We start from the raw sequence: 21,493 nt of genomic DNA, 5'->3' as shown, positions 1-21,493 counted from the left end.
AGCATCTGTTGCTGTGTGCATTCCGCAGCCCGACACACGGCGACACATTTTTCCAGTGTTAGCTTGTCTTCCCTTAACAATCTTCTGCGAGTGTCATTGTTTCTAACGCCCTCCATTATGCGGTCTCTTATTATTCCATCCAGCAAGCGATCATACTCACAGTCCTTTGACAGAATCCTGAGATCCGTCAGAAACTGGTCAAACGTCTCATCCGGCTTTTGTATCCTGTTGTTGAAAACGTGCCTTTCGTATGTGGTATTTTTCCTCGGGGTACAGTAGTCCTCGAATTTCGTGTTGTACAGTTCTTGTGCCTGCTCACCGGCGCAGTGTAGTAGCAGCGAGCACTGTAGCTTTTCCGGTTTCTTGTCTTTCTCGCTCGCACACATGTACAGCTTGAACTGTTGAATCCAGCATCTCCAGCTCTCTGACATGTTGCCATCAAGGCTCAATGTCGGCGGAGACCTCAGCGACTCCATTCCCTTACTGTTGGAGGCGATTCTTCACTCTGACACCATGTTAAGTCTTTGCTTAGCTTAGCATAAATTCAATGAATGACGCAGGACGACTGCTTACTTAGTCGGCCATCTTTATTCTGAAGTCTCTCACCAAGTACGGTGGCTCTCATAGACCAACACTCATTACAGGAGTGTGTGTTTTGCCTCGGGCATAACCATGCTACCGACGCCTTGCTGAAGTCCGACTTCTGCCAGGCCTGCGAAGGCTTCACCCTGGCCGTGCTACGGGAAAGAGCGTTGCTCTTTGTCCAGGTGGGCCCGCGGCTTAGCCATGCACCTCCCGAGGGAGGCGCATGCGGTGGGTCTGACCACTCGGTCGAGGAGGAGTTGCCTGACGAGCAGGGCTCCCCGGTCCAACCTGAGCAGCAGATCCTAAGCTGGGGGGATGAGCCCATCGACCCTGTGCTACAACAGGGGGGGCCCTTCCCCTACGACCCCATTTTAATCCCCCCCTAGGACGCCCCCCAGGGGGAGTTGTCAGGCGGAGAGGAATGGGACCGCGCAACCGCTGTCACCTCCCGTTCGGAGGCTAGCTTCAACAAGCCCTATCAGAAGCAATTTCTGGGGGTGATGTCTAGGGCCGCAGCGAAGCTCGGCATCGCTCGGGCCGAACCACCCCCGCCCCCCGAATCAGTTTTGCTGGGGTGCTATTTCCAGCCACGCCAGGCACCACAGGCACCCCGCCCGAAGCGCCTGTTGCCCGTCTGTATAGACGTGGTTCGCGCGGTGCAGTTAGGATGGGAAAAGCCTCAGGAGGCCAAGTCGCTCTGCGCAGGCATGGCTCCGTGGTCGGCCTTAGAAGGGGCGGATAAGCTCGCGTTAGCCGCGATGCCTCCCCTCGAGGATATGGTGGCCAGACACCTGGCCCCTAACCTCGTGAGGCCCACGTTGCCCTCGAAGGCGTGCCAACTTACGGCCAAGCTGGCCGAAAAGGCGTACTTGGCGGCGGGGCAGTCCGCCGCCATGACCAACAACCTGGCGATCTTGCAGGGCTACCAGGCAGTGCTCCTGCGGGAGATGCAGGGTGACCCCGCCCCCGAGCTGTTTGCAGAGCTCAGGATGGCCACGGATTATGCCTTGCGTATGATAGACTGCCTGGTGCAGAACAGCGGGAAGGTCATGGCCTTCTCTGTTCTCACCCACCGCCACCTGTGGCTGAATCTTACCCAGCTCCTTGAGCAGGATAAGAGGAGGCTGCTGGGGGCCCAGATCTCCCCGGAGGGCCTGTTCGGACCTTCCGTGGAAGACTTGGCCCAGCGGTTGGAGAAGCGTCAGAGGGACTCGGCGGCGGTCAGCACCCTCATGCCTAGGCGGAAAGGGGAGGACCGCCGGTTTCAGGTGCAAGCGCATGCGCAGAGTCGTCCTCCGGGGCCTCCGGCGCAGCAGGACCGCCCCACGCCAGCGGATACGAGCCCCACAGCCTAGGGCGCCCCTAATGGACGCGCCCCACCCAGCCGCAGTGGGCCCAGGATGGGTCCCACGGCAGGCCAGGGTACGCGGCCCCCACCCCCCAAAGCGAGTGGGGTGCGCGGGGAGCGGGTAACAAGCCCCGTACTTAGTCACTTTCCTGGGGAAGGGGGGGGGCTATGAGCCCACCGTCGTTGGAGCTCAGCGCTCAACTTCGGTCCGGGACTCAGCAGGGGCCTACCCAACCCGTCACTCGCCGGTGCGGTGTGCCCGGCGGGGACGACAGCTCGCCAGGGCTTGGCTTCAGGGCCAGCCTTTGGTTTGTAGCTTTAGGGACAAGCCCACCGTCCTCGGTGCCCAGGGCCCGAGTTCGGTCGGGAGCTCTCCCAGGATCGCATACCCGCCGTCAAGAGGCCCCCGGGACAAGCCCACCATCAATGGTGCCATGGGCCCATTGTTGGTCGGGAGCTCTCCTGGGGACGGCACGAGCGGACGAGTCCGCATGCGGCGGTCGAAAGAGAGCCTTGCCTCCTTGCTCCCCCCAGCCGGCGAAAGCTGCACGGCCGGGGGGTTACGCCGGTTCAACATGCTCACAGGGCACGTCAGTAGGCGGAACCCGCGTAAGAAACCGGCAGGGGGGCTTAGCCTCTTATGTCCCGCCCCCCCCCCTTTTTCTTCCCCAACCAAAACACCGGGTCAGGCCCCGGTGCCCAACAATATACTCATGGGGGCGCCCAAGGGGGCGGGTTCCGCCCCCTTTGGCCACAACAGACCATCTCTGCGCGACAGGCTCGAGGCCTGGGAGCGTCTGTGTTCCCCGTCCCCGTGGCTGCGGCGCACCCTTCAGAAGGGTTACGCCCTACAATTTGCCAGGGCCCCACCCAGGTTCGACGGGACCCACGATACGGCCGTGGAAGGGGAGTCCATGGACATACTCCACAAGGAGGTAATTTCGCTCCTCGCCAAGGGGGCGATCCGCTCGGTTCCCAAGGCAGAGGTGCGCTCGGGTTTCTACCACAGGTACTTCGTCGTGCCCAAAAAGGACAGCTCCATGCGTCCAATTCTGGACCTCCGGCGCCTCAACAAGACGCTGAGGAAGTTCCCGTTCCGAATGCTCTCCTTTTCCCACCTGTTCAACGTGTTGAGACAGGGGGATTTCTTTACTTCCGTGGACCTGAAAGATGCCTTCTTCCATGTCCACGTGGTCAAGAGGCACAGGAAATACCTGAGGTTCTCCTTCCTGGGGAAGGCTTACGAGTTCTGTGTCTTGCCTTTCGGCATGTCTTTGTGTCTTTGAGCCCGCGAACCTTCACGGCATGCGTGGAGACGGCCTTGGCCCCCCTCCGCGCGAGGGGGATTCGCATCTTCCTTTATCTCGACGACGCTCTTATTGTGGCCGACTCGAGGGTTGGTGCCATGAAACATACCAAGGTGGTGACCGATCACCTACAAACCTTAGGGTTCTTGGTGAACTGGAAAAAGAGCTGCCTCGCCCCAGAGCAGACGACGATCTTCCTGGGGCTCGAGTTAAACTCCCGGGCCATGCGAGCCCGCCTTTCGCGGGAGCGACAGGCTCGCACAGTGCGGACAGCGAGGACATTAAGTCTTTGCTCCTCGGTGTCAGTGCATCAGTGCACAGTCATGTTGGGCCTGATGGCCTCGGCACTGCATGTGCTGCCTCTGGGGAGGCTACACATGCGTCCGTTCCAAATCTGGTTCCTCGGGTTGCGCTTGGATCCGGCCAGGCACCGTCATTGCAGGGTTCCTCTGACAGGTCAGGCCCGCCAGGCGCTGGCCATATGGGCAGACCCCCGTTACCTCTCGAGGGGCACTCGATTGGGCCCGGTCCCGCTCAGGTTAATGATTCGCACCGACGCCTCCCTCTGGGGTTGGGGTGCGGTGTGCAGGCTTCTGTTGGCGAACGGCCGCTGGGAGGCTCAGGAGCGTCGCCACATAAACGTCTTGGAGCTGGAGGCGATTCGCCTGGCTCTGCTTCACTTCCAGCGAATCATACACGCCATGTGCTGATTCGCTCGGACAATACGGCGGCGATCGCCCACCTGAACAAACAGGGCGGTGTGCTGTCGAAGGCGTTGAACCGGTTAGCGGCGGAGATTCACCTGTGGGCGTATCCCCGTCTCCTGTCAGTGTCGGTGGTCTATCTGCCGGGACGGCTGAATTACGGCACCGACCTGCTGTCTCAAGGCTACCCCCGTCATACGGAGTGGTGCCTCCACCCTCAGGTGGTGGAACAGATTTGGGACAGGTTCGGTCGTGCCCGCGTCGATCTCTTTGCATCGCGGCGCGCGACGCACTGCCCATTGTGGTTCTCGATCCAGGAGGACAGTCCCCCGTTGGGACACGACGCGTTGGCGAACGCGTGGCCACGGGAGGGGCTTTATGCGTTTCCACCGATCCCCCTGATCCATCAGGTGTTGGACAGGGTGAAGGAACAGCGTCTCCGACTGGTTCTAGTGGCTCCTTTCTGGCCCAGGCAGACATTGTTTGCGGACCTGGTCTCCCTGGCGCAGGGCCCGCCTTGGGCATTGCCGGTGCGGGCCGATCTCCTATCCCAGGCGGAGGGGGAGGTGTTCCACCCCTCCCCAGGCAGGTGGAAGCTAGCAGTCTGGCTCCTGAACGGGACCAACTGCTAGCCCAGGGCTTGCCCGATGATGTGGTGCGCACTATTCAGAGTGCTAGGGCTGCTTCGACCCGCACTCAGTACGCGTACAAGTGGCGGGTCTTTTCGCGGTGGTGCACAAGTATAAGGGTGTGGATCCAGTGAACTGCGGCGTGCGACCAGTTCTCTGTTTCCTTCAGAGCTTGCTTGATGCGGGTCAGTCCCCGCAGTCGCTTAAGGTGTACGTAGCCGCGATTTCAGCTTGCCACATGGGAATTGAAGGGAGCCCCGTGGGGGTGTGCCCTTTGGTCTCGCGCTTCATGAGGGGGGCGCGTAAACTGCGCCCACCATTGCGTTGCGTTTTTCCCATGTGGGACCTGGTTACGGTGCTGGACGGGCTAACGGGTCATCCATTTGAGCCCTTGGACTCCGCCGATTTAAAGGTTCTGTCCTTAAAGACTGCGCTGCTGCTGGACATATCGTCAGGGAAGAGGGTCGGTGACCTGATTGCCCTCTCGGTGCAGCAGGCCTGTATGGTTTTTGGGGACGATGGGCACAGGGTTACGTTGAGACCTAACCCGGCGTACCAGCCCAAGAATATTAATGCCAGCTATAGGTCTATGGTCATAGACTTATCGGCATTCTGTCCCCCGCCGTTCAGTTCGGGTGAGGAGAGACGTTTGCACATGCTGTGCCCCGTAAGGGCGCTCTCGGCCTATGTGGCCAGGACGCGTTCATTGCGCATTACAGACCAGTTGTTGGTCTGCTTTGGGCAAAGGGCCCAGGGCGGACCCCTTTCCAAGGATCGCTTATCACACTGGATAGTGGAGGCGATCGCGTTGGCATACTCTGCCGTGGGCAAGGTTCCCCCGGAGGGTATCAAGGCGCATTCTACGCGAGGTGTTGTGACATCCTCTGCGTTGTTGCGTGGTGTGTCGGTGGAGGACGTGTGCCGCGGCCTCATTGTCCTCTCATCACACTTTTGTCAGGTACTACAGTCTCGACGTGTCCGGTTCGCAGTTCGCGCACGCGGTGCTGTCGGTGGCAAGAAAGTAGTATCGTTGCCACTCTAATATGTCAGATGGTTAGGCATAAACGTTGCCATATGGCCGTGGTTCACCGGTGCCTTTCGGGTCGCCCTGTGGGGTGCTCCCGGCAGCAAGGTCGGTTGAATTAAGGCACTAGTGAGAGCTTGAGTTCGAAACGAGGTAAAACGTTAGGGTTGTGCTACAACCCGGGTTTTACGAGTGAGAACGAGAGCTCTCACTACCCAGCCTTGCTGCGTCGATGCGTCACTGGGTGCTTCGGATCTCAGCTGGCTGGAAGAAATGAGTGGTGGACCCTGGGGCTGACAGGACGTGACGTAGTCATGTGGGTGAGGTGGGTGGCCAAGTCAGCCCCAGGGGGGCACCACGCCACCTAAGGGTGGGTGGTCGGTTTTAATGAAAAGTAATTTTGGAGCAAAATGACAGTCTTCCATAGTGCTGCGTACGCAGCGTTGTAGGCACTAGTGAGAGCTCTCGTTCTCACTCGTAAAACCCGGGTTGTAGCACAACCCTAACGTTTCACACACTACAGAGTGACTGTAGTTTCACACACTACAGACAGAGTGAAGGTACACAGACTGTAGTTTCACACACTACAGACAGAGTGAAGGTACACAGACTGTAGTTTCACACACTACAGACAGAGTGAAGGTACACAGACTGCAGTTTCACACACTACAGACAGAGTGAAGGTACACAGACTGTAGTTTCACACAGTACAGAGTGAAGGTACAAAACTATGTTTTCTTGTTTTCACCTACATTTCCCACACTTGTATTACCACCTCGGGTCACAAAATACCACATATACTGTAAATGTGTAGGGGGGTGCAATCAATGAAAATAATGATATTTTATTATGTTGGTCCATAAATAGTAAATTATCAGATGTGACTGTTTGGCCAGGTCCCAATATGTTTTTAATGTGGAGTTATTCTCCTGTAAATGTCAGAATGCCATTGGACGCTCAAATGATGTCAGCATGTTTGGAGGTCAAAGTTCAATAGTTGTGAGAAAACCCTGAGATATCAATGTGGGCTTTTGGCTGTTTAGGAGAGTGCTGCTGCATCCCTCATTGGAAACAATGACTGGGTGTATTGTGCATTTGAAAGCCCTTAATGTTGTAATGTAGGTTGTCTAGACTAGGTGGCGCTACGTCAAATTACTACACTGTTGGGGAGTTTAAACTCTAATTTCCAACCTAGATAGGAGCTTATGGTATAAAACCTTATATTCTGAAAAGTAACTAACTACAGCCGTCAGATAAATGTAGTAAAGTAGAAAGTACCATATTGACCTCTGGAATGTAGAGTCCAAGTAGAAACTCTCAAAAATAGAAATACTCAAATAAAGTGCCCTTACATAGAAATGGTTCATATGTAGCGTGTAGTGCTTGAGATACTTTCCACCTCTGATGCATTAAAGTTTTCAGTCCGTCAGATTTGAATGCATCAATAGAAAGAAGGATGGTCTGAGTGATTTAGCTCCTATACCTACCTGCTTCTTTTCTTCTCTCTTCTGCTTCTTTTTCTTCATCCCTTTCTTTTTTTACTGCAGGAAAATAATGATGGTAAAGAATATGTTAAAGAAGCAAATATGTATCATATCACAATAAAATATTTATTTTAATTTATCCTACAAAGTTTCCTTAATGCCCACCAGATTTTACACATATAATATTTCAGCTGCCTACATCATCTTTGTATTAGAGAAGATACTTAGAACAGTTTGGCTGTGACACAAAAAAGAAGAACAGGAAGGGACTCCCGGCTAAGGGAGGCTTATTTTGCTCAATGTTTATTGCTGGACCATCCAAAGGTCATAGGCCTGTTTGCAAGAGGCCCTGTGTGTCAGACCACAGTCGGTCATGCTGAATCTATCTATGATCAGCATTAATTGTAAATTTTGGCAACATGTCAGACATTTCATCTGCAGTTGCATAAACATGTTGTTTTGTTGAAAATGAATCAGTTATGATTAATTCAGCTTATTCATACTCTACTTACACCCTTTATCTCATAGACTTGGACAAAAGATTGGCAGGTGCAAAAGGTGTTTCATAGATGAGGAAGCTACAGCAACAGTTCTAGAAGAGCCTATGACTGGGTCAGGAGGTATAATAAGGCAGCAGCTAGTTGGAGGCATTGAGGACCTAGATTAGGTGACCAGACAAGCTAAAGCTGTGATGTTTGCTAATTGGCCTGTTGCCTCTCCGCCAATGTGGCCCTTGACAGTAGATCAGATACCATTATCAAAGCTGGAGAAGTTATGGAATGACATCTTGCTAATGTAGATTTGTGTGAGAAAGGAATTCCAGAATACCTACAGTATACAGGATTGTAGGAGTTTAAATGTGTAAATGTAAGGTTAGAGATCAAACTGACAAAAAGGAAGTCAGGAGTGCAGTGCCTCCTGTGGTAGCAGGTTGAAAATGGAACTGAAGAGAGACAGTTTAACAAGAATAGGGCAACCTTTATGGAGTAAGGCAACTAACTCTAACCCTAAATAAAACAGACACACAATGTGAACAGTGAACACTGTCAATTAGAGGCAAATATCAGTGTTTTGATGACATAATCATTAATAATATCAATTAGACAGTAATTTATTGTAAATAAATATAGTATCTCATGGCTTCCTACCTGTTCTGCGTATGCGTTTGGCAATGGGTGTTATGACGAGCAGCAACATGGTCACGACCACGACGATGGTGACTATTCTCCCTGTTCTCCGTTTGCCTTCACCATCAGACTCTACAGAAAAATAACAACAAGAAGTTTGTTTACATAGTTTACACATTATATATATATATTAGGGATCGACCGATTATCGGCATGGCTGATTATTGACGTCGATATTCAGCGTTTTGCCGATTATCTGTATGGGCATTTTCATTGGCCGTTTGCCGATATAATAAATTAATTAAAAACTGCGCTGCTTTGGCTCTGATGCAGCTCCAGGAGCCTCAGTGTCAGTTCTGTGCTGCTGAAGTAATGTCCCGCCCACAGCGCTATCTGATTGGTTACACATTGAGTAATAGCCTATCAGAGTGCTTCTCAGATGAAATCCTCCCTGCCTTCTTTCAGTAGCTCTTGGCTGCCTGTGTGTGTGCCTCAGTGTGCCTGTGTCTGAGCGAGTGGACTGGACAGACTGGAGCGGTGGGCAGATAGGGTATTGCTAGTGGGGCACTAGTTTAATTACGTCTTCTTCAGTAGCATAGCTCCACATGGCCAGGGTTGTCGTGAAGCTGTCGAGCCAGCATCCACAAAATACATTTCCCCAGGCATTTCTAGAGCGGAGCTGTTCTCTGTCTGTCTGGGTTCATTTGTGGTGAGAACATGATCCGACACAAGTTTAACAGTGCGCGTTTTCGGATACATAGTTTAAAAACAACATCTTCATTCTTCAGATCCTGTTTTGGCGACTTGTGCGTTTGCATTGATAAACTTTGGGGGATTTTCGGGGGATCATCACATCAGCAGTTTGAACTCGACCAACTAATTACCTCTGGTCTCCATTAAATAAATGAAAACAAGTCGTGGTAATCAGAGCCAGCCTTCTTTGTGATAAGATTCAGACAATCAGACTGATTGCATGTCTGTCTTCCTCGCAATCTTCGTAGGCTATTAAATTATTTATTAATATTTTATTCATGACAGGACAGGTGTTCATATGCGTAATCCTCTGAAATCTCTAGTAATAGAAGTTGCGAGGGTCTTTGATCTTCTATCTCCAAATTCCAGATAGATAGCCTAAATAAATACATACATGAATAAATAAATAAATAAATAACTTTATCCCTCTCTCTCTCGACCCCCCCCCCCCCCCTTTCTTTCTCTCTCTCTCTCTCCTCGCATGGCGCATGCCCGACATAGCCTACAATGTAACAAAACGCATTCTTATAATCATTTAAAATCTCTGGGAAATACGTTCTCCATCCCGGGAGGCTATTAGCCTACCGGAGTCTCTCCTGGCCAATCCAGGAGTCTTGGCAATACTATTTGGTCCGTTTGATTTGTGGCTGTGTGAACACAAACGCACCAAGATACTGTAATGAACCACACTCGGACCGTGATCAAGGAGGAAGGAGGCGAAGATCGACTTGCAATCTGTGCATTTATTTCAGTACCAGGTCACGGCTTTGACCTACAGCCACTAAATCATGGAGCAATTCCCACCCTCTCTTTTCCGTTAGCTTCTAGCTTGTTCGTTAAACATCAGCACAACGTTCCAGAGAGACAAAATGGCTTGCCCCCGCTCGACCAATCCCCGGCGAGAGAACATCCACATGTGACTCAGTGTCCTCTTCACTTGCCTCAAGGTTCCTACACACCGCCGACGAGTCTAAGCGATAAACTCGCAGGCACTCACATGTACTCGCAGCTCGCCTTGCAGCTTGGTTGGCTGCCTTGCTGTATTCCCGTCTTCAATTGGTCTATTTCGGTTTTGGCCCCTCCTCTCGTCTTGTCGCCTGCGATGTCTTGACGCCAGGTATCCCAGCATGCTTTGCAAGCTGGTGAGCGACAAGATGGCAACGAGGGAAGGAGGGGCATTTCGAAATCGACCAATTGAAGACGGAAATACAGCAAGGCAGCCAACCACACTGTAGCAGCGGGGCAGGGCTTACTGGGCGAGTGCGAGTTCATGCGAATTTATCGCGGGCGGTGTGTAGGAACCGTCACGCCGGTCTATAGCGCGTTCAAGTGCCGTAGGAAATAACTTTAACACCCCTGTAACTAAACCCGTCGTCAAGATAATCCCATGTTTACCCTAAACCCCACATTGCTACAGTACAAATGCAACAATTGTAGGCTATCAATTAAGCCCATAAATCGGAACAAACAAACGACCCAGAGGTGTGAATACACCCTTCTCTCCACAGCTGTGTCTTGATAATGTTCCCAAGTCTCCACTAGATTGAGCATACACATGGAAAGGGGAACAGGTATAGGTTGTGACACACACAGACACACACACACACACACACACACACACACACACACACACACACACACACACTGCTTAATGTTAATAATGTTAATATTTTCAATTAATATTGCAGTTGGATAAACTGAGGAAAATGCGTGGGTTGTGTTATTCAAAATTTTGACACCAAGATTTTTATTTTTACTGCAAATATATATCGGTTCCAAATATCGGTTATCGGTCATTTTGATTAGGTCGACCCCTAATATATATATATATGATAATATATATATTGATTGATTGATTGATTGATTGATTGATTGATTGATTTATATATATAATACAATTAATTCAAAAGCGTTTAGTCTTATATTCAATTTAGAATTTTGTTTTTTTTAAATGCTATTCAAAATGCACTTAGTTTTCATTTCCTTGAAAGAAGTGTCCCTATGTTGAAACAAGGCAAGAAAGAACAGGTTGATTTGTAAACAAGTGAAATGATCTGACCTTTGTGACAGATTATTAACTTAAGATAAATAACATTTGAAGATGTGACCCTACATTAAATGTGTTGTTAAAGGTAACTCACTCAGGATGAGGGGGTTGCTGATTGGTTCGCTGACCTCCTCACTGACTGGGTTCTGCACCTTACAGCTGAACTGCGTATAGTTCAAATCCACCTATAAAATCAGTGAAATAGAATTAGCTCAAAGTTCACAAACAAATCACAGTTTAATTGTTAACAGTGCTCACTTATGTCTTTACCCTTTGATGAAAGGAGATCTGAGGCTCAGCTACAGAGCAGTTCCCTGGAGCTGGACGGGGTTCAGTGTCTTGCTCAAGGACACTTCAGCAGCTTAAACCAGGTAGGCTACTCTGGTTAAAGGACAGTCTTCTTAAGCCAACGCCCACATTGGAACATCCAAAACCAATAGACCCCTTATACGACTACGTCACACTGACATCACGCAGCGTCGATGCGCAAGACGGAGGCAGAAAGACAGACTCCGCGCAGCCCTGGCAAGTAGTTTTCCAGTGGCCCGAAAACTATTCGAGCAAGACATGTCTTCGTGTTGTGCAGTGCGATGCCAGAATCGGAAAGCTATTGTAGCAGAGTATTCGGGTCCGCCTATTCACACTTGGTTAATAAAATAATAAATAATAGAGCCAGGCTGTAACGTTATAACAAGCTTCTCCCCACATAGCCTGTTCTACGCAACTCAAGGGAACATACACAGCCTCGCACACACGCAATAGAACACAACACAACACTGAACAGTCTGTTACACTATCAACAAAGCAAGTACTAATCCCGTCAACTCATACTGCTTTTAATGCTAACCGTAGGTGTCTTTGGTTGCAAGCCGAAAGAGGAAATCGTTAAAAATGCCCGACTTTGCAGTGCTCGCTCATTTCATATCAGGTAAGGGACCGTTCGTTATTTAGAAGGGGGGTCACTGGAGGGATTTGGTGTGCTCTGAAATAAAAAGCTGTGCCCCTTCCCTGATGAAAATATATTTTTCCTTGACCCTCCCAAAGCGATCTGAAAAATCGAATTGACCCTCCCGAAACAATGTGGAAGAATGCAGACTGAAACAGATATCTTACTTTTAACCAAACATTTGCAGAACTCCGGCCAGAGGTCATCGAACACACTAACAGTCTCAGTCGTGGTGGCTACATTGATAGTAAAACTAAACATATCCTGGCCACACAAACATTGCCATTTACCACATAATGCAATCAAAACATGAGCACAACATCACTAAACCATGTTTTTAACTGTACAGTAACAAGCTACCCACAAGAACATGAACTCCCATAATCCTTTGCGCTTAATAGAACAGAACTGTCACCAATCAGAGCGACCGCCTCCTCCGGTGCTACATAATGCTATTTTCGCTTGTGAAACCATCTTCAGTCTGTGTATATCAATATTTGTGTTTAAATAGCAGTCAATGACTGATGGAAAAAAGTTAGCCGGTTATATTATTGTGGCAGACTCTCCACTCTCTGTCCCCCCTCTCTCTCTCTCTCACTCCCTCAGCAGACAGGCACAAAGCCACACATGTAAATCTCCCAGCATCCATTGAGCTACATTTCGATAACAAATAGCATCCAAATTAGCCTAAATAGATAGAAAGGTAGATAGAAATAATGTTAACACAACATGCAATTGTAGAACATTTCAATATTGGGCAAAATAAAATCTCGAAATCAAAACACAACCCTATGTGAAACATATATGTCATCCTGGTGGTATAAATGTCCCTTGCAGACTTAACGTAATTTAGGAGATGAGTGTGTAATATTCACACAGAATATCGACTGATATAGTTCGTATCATTTATGCTATCCAGAATACTGATTCTATAATACAGTCTATGCTTAGACCTAGGACATGTAATGGATACTCTATTGACCCCTAGTGGATGTAATCATAACTGATTGTGATAGGTTCACATCATGTGTAGGGCGTGTCTTGAATAGACAAGCCAGTGTGAAGTTCGCCTTCCTGTAATGCAGTCACATACATGCTCGCTCCGCTAAGATAAAATAAAAAGTTTAACTAGCACGTCGTCGTCTGGGACTCCTTTGCACACACAGTGCAAAACAAGACGTGTCAGAGTAAAAGGTTTTGCCGAACGTAAAAAACGACAATGGACGTCGCTGGAGTTCCTTTTCCCTGCATGGACTGGGACGCCAGCAACTTGCCCGAAGCATGGCGAAAGTTTAAGCTCCACGTGGAATTAATGTTTTCGGGTCCTTTCAAGAAGAGGGAGGAAGACGTGAAATGCAGCTACCTACTCCTTTGGGTCGGAGATAAAGGCCGGGACATTTATAACACATGGACGCTCACAAATGACGAGAGAAAGGTACTGAAATCGTACTATGATCGTTTTGAAGCATACGTTATACCGAAGACAAATGTGATTTTCGCTCGTTACAAATTCCATGAAAAAGTGCAAGGAATTAATGAGCCGTTTGAACAGTTCGTGACAGATTTGCGACTACTTGTAAAAGACTGTAATTACGCCAACAGTGATGAGATGGTACGAGACCGTGTTGTTTTTGGGATTCAGTCACCAAGAGTGAGAGAGAAGCTACTAAACGTCGGGTCCGACTTAACGTTGGATAAAGCAATAGACATTGCCAGGTCTCATGAAATGGCACTGACGCAGCTTAAAACGATAGCTGGCGGTAGCAGTGGCCCACGGGAGCAGACCGTTCATGCAGTCAGTCGGCAGTTTTCAAAGGGCACCGCTTGGAAAGCACGCCATGACAAGTCAAAGGGAAACGCGGATTACGTCTCCAGGACAGAGGGAGACAGAGAGCGCCCTAAAACGTGTGGATACTGCGGGAACAGGCCACATGGATTCAAGGACAGTTGCCCAGCTAAAGGCAAGCAGTGCAAAATATGCAACAAGTGGAACGATTTTGCAAAAGTATGTCGGTCTGGCCGGAAAGAAAAAGGAGTGCACACAGTAAGTGAAAATGAGCCAGACAAAGAGGATTTGTTTATTGATGCAGTGACACAAGAAAATAACATCCATAACAAAGAACAGGCTTTTGCAGATGTGCAAGTTGGTCCAAGCAAAACAACAGTTAGCTTTAAGCTAGACACTGGGGCCTCAGCTAACGTAATTCCCACACAAGTGTTCAGAAAACTGAAAACTCAGTATGTACTGGAGCCCACAGCTCGCCCGCTCTATGGATATGGCGGTGAGCCACTCATTGTCAGAGGCAAGTGCAACATGAAGTGCCAGTACAAAGACACTCAGTTAATGCTGAAAGTCCATATTGTTGACACACAAGCACCCCCAGTGCTACAAGCATGCCTAGACTTTGGACTAATTAAGCTCATACTGTCAATATCTGGCACATCTGAGGTTTCAATCCTGGATGAATATGCAGATGTTTTCACAGGGATAGGACTATTCCCTGGTGAGTGCACTATCCACCTCAAACCCGACACAACACCTGTGGTTCACGCACCGAGGTGTGTTCCCCTTGCTCTGCGTGACCGCCTCAAACAGGAGCTACAGAACATGGAAAAGAATCAGATCATCGTGAAAGTCACTGAACCAACTGAATGGGTCAATTCAATGGTGGCAGCAGAAAAGCCACGCACAGGCAAGTTGAGAGTGTGTCTCGACCCTAAAGATCTAAACCAGGCTATCAAAAGACCGCACTACCCTTTGCCTACCCTCGACGACATCACGGCAAAGTTGGCAGGAGCCCGCTACTTCAGTGTTATGGATGCTAGGTCAGGATATTGGGCGATAAAGCTCGCAGATGAGTCGTCCAAGCTGACCACCTTCAACACTGTATTCGGACGGTACCGGTTCCTCAGGCTACCTTTTGGACTGATATCTGCACAAGACGAGTTTCAAAGGAAAGTTGATGAGACTTATGAGGGTCTACAGGGAGTCACGGCGATAGTCGACGATGTCCTCATATATGGCAAAAGCAAGGAGGAACATGATAAAAACCTCCATGCCATGCTGCAGCGCTCCAGAGAGCGAGGAGTCAAGCTCAACCCGGAGAAGAGTAAAATCTGTTCCACTGAGGTTAGCTACTTTGGGCACCGTATCACAGAAGACGGACTCAAGCCCGATCCAGCCAAAATTGCAGCTGTGAGAGACATGGAGCCACCCAAAGACAAGGGTGAGTTGGAAACAATTCTTGGCATGGTTACATACTTGTCAAAGTTTGCCCCTATGCTCTCAGACATCAACGCGCCCATGCGCCACCTGTTGAAAGAGTCCAGTGAATTTGTATGGGACGCACAGCATGATGAAGCGTTCAAGAACATGAAAGAGCTAATCACAAGAGAGCCAGGTCCAGTCCTAGCATATTATGACCCCAGCAAAGAGCTCAGGCTACAAGTCGACGCCTCTAAATATGGACTAGGTGCTGTCCTACTGCAAGAAGGAAAGCCCATCGGCTACGCATCCAAATCACTGTCTGACTGTGAAGTGAACTATGCTCAGATTGAAAAAGAACTATACGCCATCTTGTTCGGATGCAAGCGTTTCCACCAGTACGTTTATGGACGCCACACCATTGTGGAAAGTGACCACAAGCCACTTGAGTCCATTATGAGAAAACCACTCGCAGCAGCGCCTCCAAGGCTACAAAGGATGATACTCCAACTACAGAGGTATGATTTCACCATCATACACAGACCAGGCAAAGACATTCCTGTCGCAGACACCCTCTCCAGGAAGTCACTGTCTGACCAGGACGACAGCCTCAGAGAAGGCATGGACATGCAGGTGCACACAGTGTACAGCAATCTGCCCGTCAGCGACACAAAGTTGAAAGAGATCAGAGCAGAGACTGAGAAGGACACACAGCTCATGACACTGAGAGAGACCATCAGAGAAGGATGGCCTGAGAAGAGGAGAATGTGCCCTCAGAGCATATCAGAATATTGGAACCACCGGGATGAACTTTCACTGATGAATGACATCATATTCAAGGGAGAGAAAATCATCATCCCCGCCTCACTGCGTAAAGAGATGTTGTCCCGAATACATGCAGGCCACATGGGCATTGAAAAGTGCAAGCAGAGAGCCCGTGACATCCTTTTCTGGCCTAGGATGAACAAGCAGATTGAGGAGATAGTTGGAACATGCCCCACCTGTCTCAAACACAGGCCTTCCAACACTAAAGAGCCCATGATAAGCCACAAGATCCCCGACAGGCCATGGCAAACCGTCGCTACGGATCTGTTCACCTGGAACAATGAAAACTACATAGTCACAGTAGACTATAATAGCAGGTACTTTGAGCTGGACAGGCTGCACAGCACAACAGCCTCCGCCGTGATCAACAAACTGAAAGCTACCTTCGCCAGACACGGCATACCGGAAACTGTGATATCGGACAATGGCCCTCAGTATAAGTGTAAAGAGTTTGTAACCTTTGCCAGCACATGGGAGTTTACACACACAACCAGCAGTCCGCACTATCCACAGAGTAATGGCCTCGCTGAGAAAGCTGTCCAGACTGCCAAGTCACTCATGGAAAAGGCCAAAGCTGATCAGAGAGACCCCTATCTGAGTCTCCTTGAGTATCGCAACACCCCTGTTGACAGCTTCAGATCACCAGCCCAGCTGCTTATGAGCCGTCGCTTACGCTCCATCCTTCCCAACACCCACCAGCAGCTGCAGCCCAAGGTGGTCAGCCACAGAGATGTCCACACCAGGAGAGTCCACCGACAGCAACATCAGAAAAGATACTACGACAGAACAGCCAGGCCGATGACATCACTGCACGCAGGACAAAGCATCCGACTCCAGGAGCATGGCTACTGGAAACCGGCAGTCGTCATCCAACCAGCTGATACTGACAGATCATACCACATACGTACAACGGAAGGACAAGACTACAGACGAAACAGACGTCACCTCCTGGACACAAACGAAACACACAGTGCCCGTGCTGAGGACAACACAGATGACAACAACACTCAGCATACACCACAGAGCACTACACAGCCAACAAGTGAGACTGTACCTCCCACTGTCCCTTACCAGACAAGATCCGGACGGGAAGTCAAGTCTAGAGTTGTTCTGGACTTGTAAAAAAAAAAAAAAAAAAAAAAAGAAAACAGTAAAATGTAAAAAGAAAAAATATATGAAAGACTGTTATTAATGATGCTATTGTGCTACACTGATAAGTGTGTTTATATCTTTACTATATATAAGCTAAGTTACAGCTGAAAGAAAAGAAAAGCTAAACGGTAACTAAAAAGAAAAACAGAGCATTTGTACTTGTATGGTTATGCAGGATGTTTAAGATAATTAGTTATATCACACTGCTATAAGGACTACACATTTTTCTTTTAAAAGAAGGGGGATGTAATATTCACACAGAATATCGACTGATATAGTTTGTATCATTTATGCTATCCAGAATACTGATTCTATAATACAGTCTATGCTTAGACCTAGGACATGTAATGGATACTCTATTGACCCCTAGTGGATGTAATCATAACTGATTGTGATAGGTTCACATCATGTGTAGGGCGTGTCTTGAATAGACAAGCCAGTGTGAAGTTCGCCTTCCTGTAATGCAGTCACATACATGCTCGCTCCGCTAAGATAAAATAAAAAGTTTAACTAGCACGTCGTCGTCTGGGACTCCTTTGCACACACAGTGCAAAACAAGACAGAGTGAGCCGTAACTCGGCTCTACCGTGACTTCCTAGACAACTTATCTGGCGCAATGATAGAGCCCATATATATTTTGTGATGCCATGTCTGTTTGTTTGCTCGACTTTTCGTGCTGGAAATCCTTATTGTGGCACCTAGAGACCACATACAGCCAGGCTCCAACGCCGTTAAGGCACACACACCAAGAAGCAGCTTAATATTAAAATAGGAATCTTTATTATCGACAAAAATATATATAGGCTATATGTTTTAATTAAAACAGCTCATAGCATCACAGCACAGGTTGGTTGACACTTGTTACATATCACCACGTCATGATAGCAGGCAGCAACAATAATTACGTGTAAGGGCTCCCGCAGGATGGTGGTCTTACACAGTAAGTTATACAATCAAATCAAACTAATGTATCACAATGAGTCGGCCACTCATTACGAAAGACACCTCTGGGGCTCGCGCTCCCGAAAGAAAGCAGCAAATGCACACCAGCCTGTCGCAGCCTCGCTGGTATGAACGTATAGGTTACCCCAGCGGTGCGTACAAGACCCCAGCCCTCCGTCGAGGCAAACAGAGCCCAGCAGCCGTGGAATCACCAGAAAAGCGCCACTGATTGGCCAGATACTGTACACGCCTACTGTCTGGATAGGCCAAGCACAAAGATCGACAGATCAGACCGCCAAAGAGAAATAATGCACCGGGACATACCAAACAGTTTGGACAGGAGGGGTGTAAATGAAGCAACTCAGTAGTTGTTGAAGTCTGAAAAGCAAACATTACACACAAACAAAAAGTTTATATATTTTTATCTAATGAAAATTGTATACCCCTCCCCTGGACTCAAATTAAAGAGAGTGTACCCTCCCTCAAACTAAATTTAAAACAAGATTACCCTCCCCTATTTTCCTCCAGTGGCCCCTTCCCTAAATAACGAACGGTCCCTAAGCTGTAGTAGGCTGCTAGTAACAGCCACATCGCTCGGTTATTAACAACCAAGTAACGTTAAATAATGTCATTATTGAGTTGAACTGAACGAGGACATCATAAAAAATGCCCGACTTTGTAGTGCTCTTCATAATCAGGTAAGCTGCCTGAAACTGTAGGCTGCTCAGCCACATCGCTCGGTTAGTTAACGACCAAGTAACGTTACATAATTTCATTATTGAGTTGTGTGCATTATCAACATAACAATATATCTTTGCAAGTTACAGAATAATTATCTACGCTATCCCCAGTTATAAAGGAATGCACGATATGTATTGCTGGCCACTAGGCTTGGCCAATTGACAGCGCCAGTGCGTATGGGTCTGTAAGACGTATCCCATTAAACAACGTTAATTTCGATGCATAACATTGCTTATCACTAGGCGATAAGCTGTGGTAGTAAGCCGAGAACTGCATTTTAAAACTAAAATCTAACTGTGTGTCGCAGATGGGCACAGAGCAGTCCTGACAGCGGGGCTTTTACACAGTTCTCTGTGTCTGTCAATGCTGGGCTCACGGCTTTTTGCCTACACGATGCGCGCGCAGCTCCAATGTTGACAGCTGTATAAGGGGTCTATACACCTCCCTAAACATGATGTATGCTGTGTTGAGAGGAAAGGCTTAGACACAGTTCACAGAAGCTGCTAGCTAAACAGTATACACATGCTCACTCTCATTCAGGGTCTTTCACAGGTTTCACATTGTAGCCCTGATGGAAAATCTTTATAATATAAAACTGTTTTCATTACTATCCATAAATAAGTCACAGTGCCTCAACTGGGTCAACTCGTCAGAACAAGACATCCAAGTGAGGAAGTAGTGAACATCAAACAGCAGGATCATGTTACCATCAAGCGTCTGTTACCAAGGGTGAGTGAGAAAATATCATCCAGGAGAATGAGGCTGGCCAGTCACTGTCAGAGACAACAGGAGATCCCAGCCAGCAGTGCTGTTGAGCCAACACACGGTCAACTATCATGAGGGTGTGTCATACTGAAGAAAGATGCTGTGGCAGAAAGTATTGGGAGCTAGCCAGATGTATGGAGGATGGAGAAAGTACTGGGAGCTAACCAGATGTATGGAGGATGGAGAACTGGGAGCTAACCAGATGTATGGAGGATGGAGAAAGTACTGGGAGCTAGCCAGATGTATAGAGGATGGAGAAAGTACTGGGAGCTAGTCAGATGTATGGAGGATGGATAAAGTATTGCAGGGAGCTAGCCAGATGTGTGGAGGATAGAGAAAGTACTGGGAGCTAGTCAGATGTATGGAGGATGGAGAAAGTACTGGGAGCTAGTCAGATGTATGGAGGATGGAGAAAGTACTTGGAGCTAACCAGATGTATGGAGGATGGAGAACTGGGAGCTAACCAGATGTATGGAGGATGGAGAAAGTACTGGGAGCTAGCCAGATGTATAGAGGATGGAGAAAGTACTGGGAGCTAGCCAGATGTATGGAGGATGGAGAAAGTACTGGGAGCTAACCAGATGTATGGAGGATGGAGAACTGGGAGCTAACCAGATGTATGGAGGATGGAGAAAGTACTGGGAGCTAGCCAGATGTATAGAGGATGGAGAAAGTACTGGGAGCTAGTCAGATGTATGGAGGATGGATAAAGTATTGCAGGGAGCTAGCCAGATGTGTGGAGGATAGAGAAAGTACTGGGAGCTAGTCAGATGTATGGAGGATGGAGAAAGTACTGGGAGCTAGTCAGATGTATGGAGGATGGAGAAAGTACTTGGAGCTAACCAGATGTATGGAGGATGGAGAAGGTACTGGGAGCTAGTCAGATGTATGGAGGATGGAGAAAGTATTGCAGGGAGCTAGCCAGATGTGTGGAGGATAGAGAAAGTACTGGGAGCTAGTAGGGCTGTGCCGATTCACTTATCTCCCGATTCCATACTATCACGATACTTGGGTGCCGATTCGATATATATTACGATTCTTAAGTATTGCGATTCTACGATTATTGCGATTCGATATTACGATTTATTGCGATTTTTGTTTCTTTTTTTGTTTCTTTTTTTCAGTTTGTTTGCTTTTTTACACTAGAGTAGAACATGGGAAAAGTTTAATCATACACTTCTAGAGACTGTATATTATATCATGAGTAGGGCTTGGCGATATAGTTAAAAAGTATATTGATATAACATCTTTTATATCAGTCTATATCGATAATTATTGATAATTTTAATTACCTGTTTTTACTAATAAAAAACTAGAAGAAAAAGGTTGCATTTAGCCACTTTATTTTGAACCACCTTATTTTCAAGGCACACAGGTAGGGTCTAATTTGTCACACACACACATACCGTAAATTCCGGACTATAAGCCGCGGCTTTTTTCCCGTTTTTTGGCCCCTGCGGCTTATATAACGGTGCGTCTTATCTATGGATTTTTTCAGAAAAAAAAAAAAAAATACAAATAAAATCTCTCTTTTTTAGCACTCTTTCTAACTATAAATCCACTTCTGTTTTAATTTCCTCTCTTGCCCTCTTTTCACCACACCGCGGACACTGTGTGCACTGTAAAAATAAACAACGGTGGTGTTGTGTTATGTTGTTTTGTTGAAATGTTACGGTAATACGGTAAATGGGAGCTTCCTCAAACAGCCATCTCTTTCCCGACAATCCCCTCTGTGCGTGACCACTTACATATGGTAATTACGGTAAGCAAACGGCCACTCGGCCATCAACTCCCTCCCCCGACTACCAGGAGAAAATCACAAACTTCGGCGAATTCACACAAAGGAAGATCAAGGAATATTCCATCGAACCGGAGCAGATCATAAATATGGATGAAGTGCCTTTGACGT

General features: G+C 48.1%; 1 protein-coding gene across 1 annotated transcript in view; it reads right to left on the bottom strand.

Moving 5' to 3' along the window:
• Positions 1-21,493, bottom strand: part of LOC310782201 (protein NLRC3-like) — a gene marked incomplete at both ends in the record, with an annotated part of 155,224 nt that overhangs the window by 77,912 nt on the left and 55,819 nt on the right. The window contains 3 exons of the mRNA XM_083642887.1: positions 7,085-7,138; positions 8,230-8,340; positions 11,103-11,193. Coding sequence (XP_083499013.1) covers positions 7,085-7,138; positions 8,230-8,340; positions 11,103-11,193 — 256 coding nt within the window. The remainder of the gene's footprint in view (positions 1-7,084; positions 7,139-8,229; positions 8,341-11,102; positions 11,194-21,493) is intronic.

The sequence above is a fragment of the Poromitra crassiceps genome, assembly GCF_964638095.1.
Source record: "Poromitra crassiceps genome assembly, chromosome: 9".
In the NCBI taxonomy this organism is placed as follows: domain Eukaryota; kingdom Metazoa; phylum Chordata; class Actinopteri; order Beryciformes; family Melamphaidae; genus Poromitra; species Poromitra crassiceps.
Note: the sequence above shows the minus strand (reverse complement) of the source record. Positions and strands in the feature narration are given on the sequence as shown.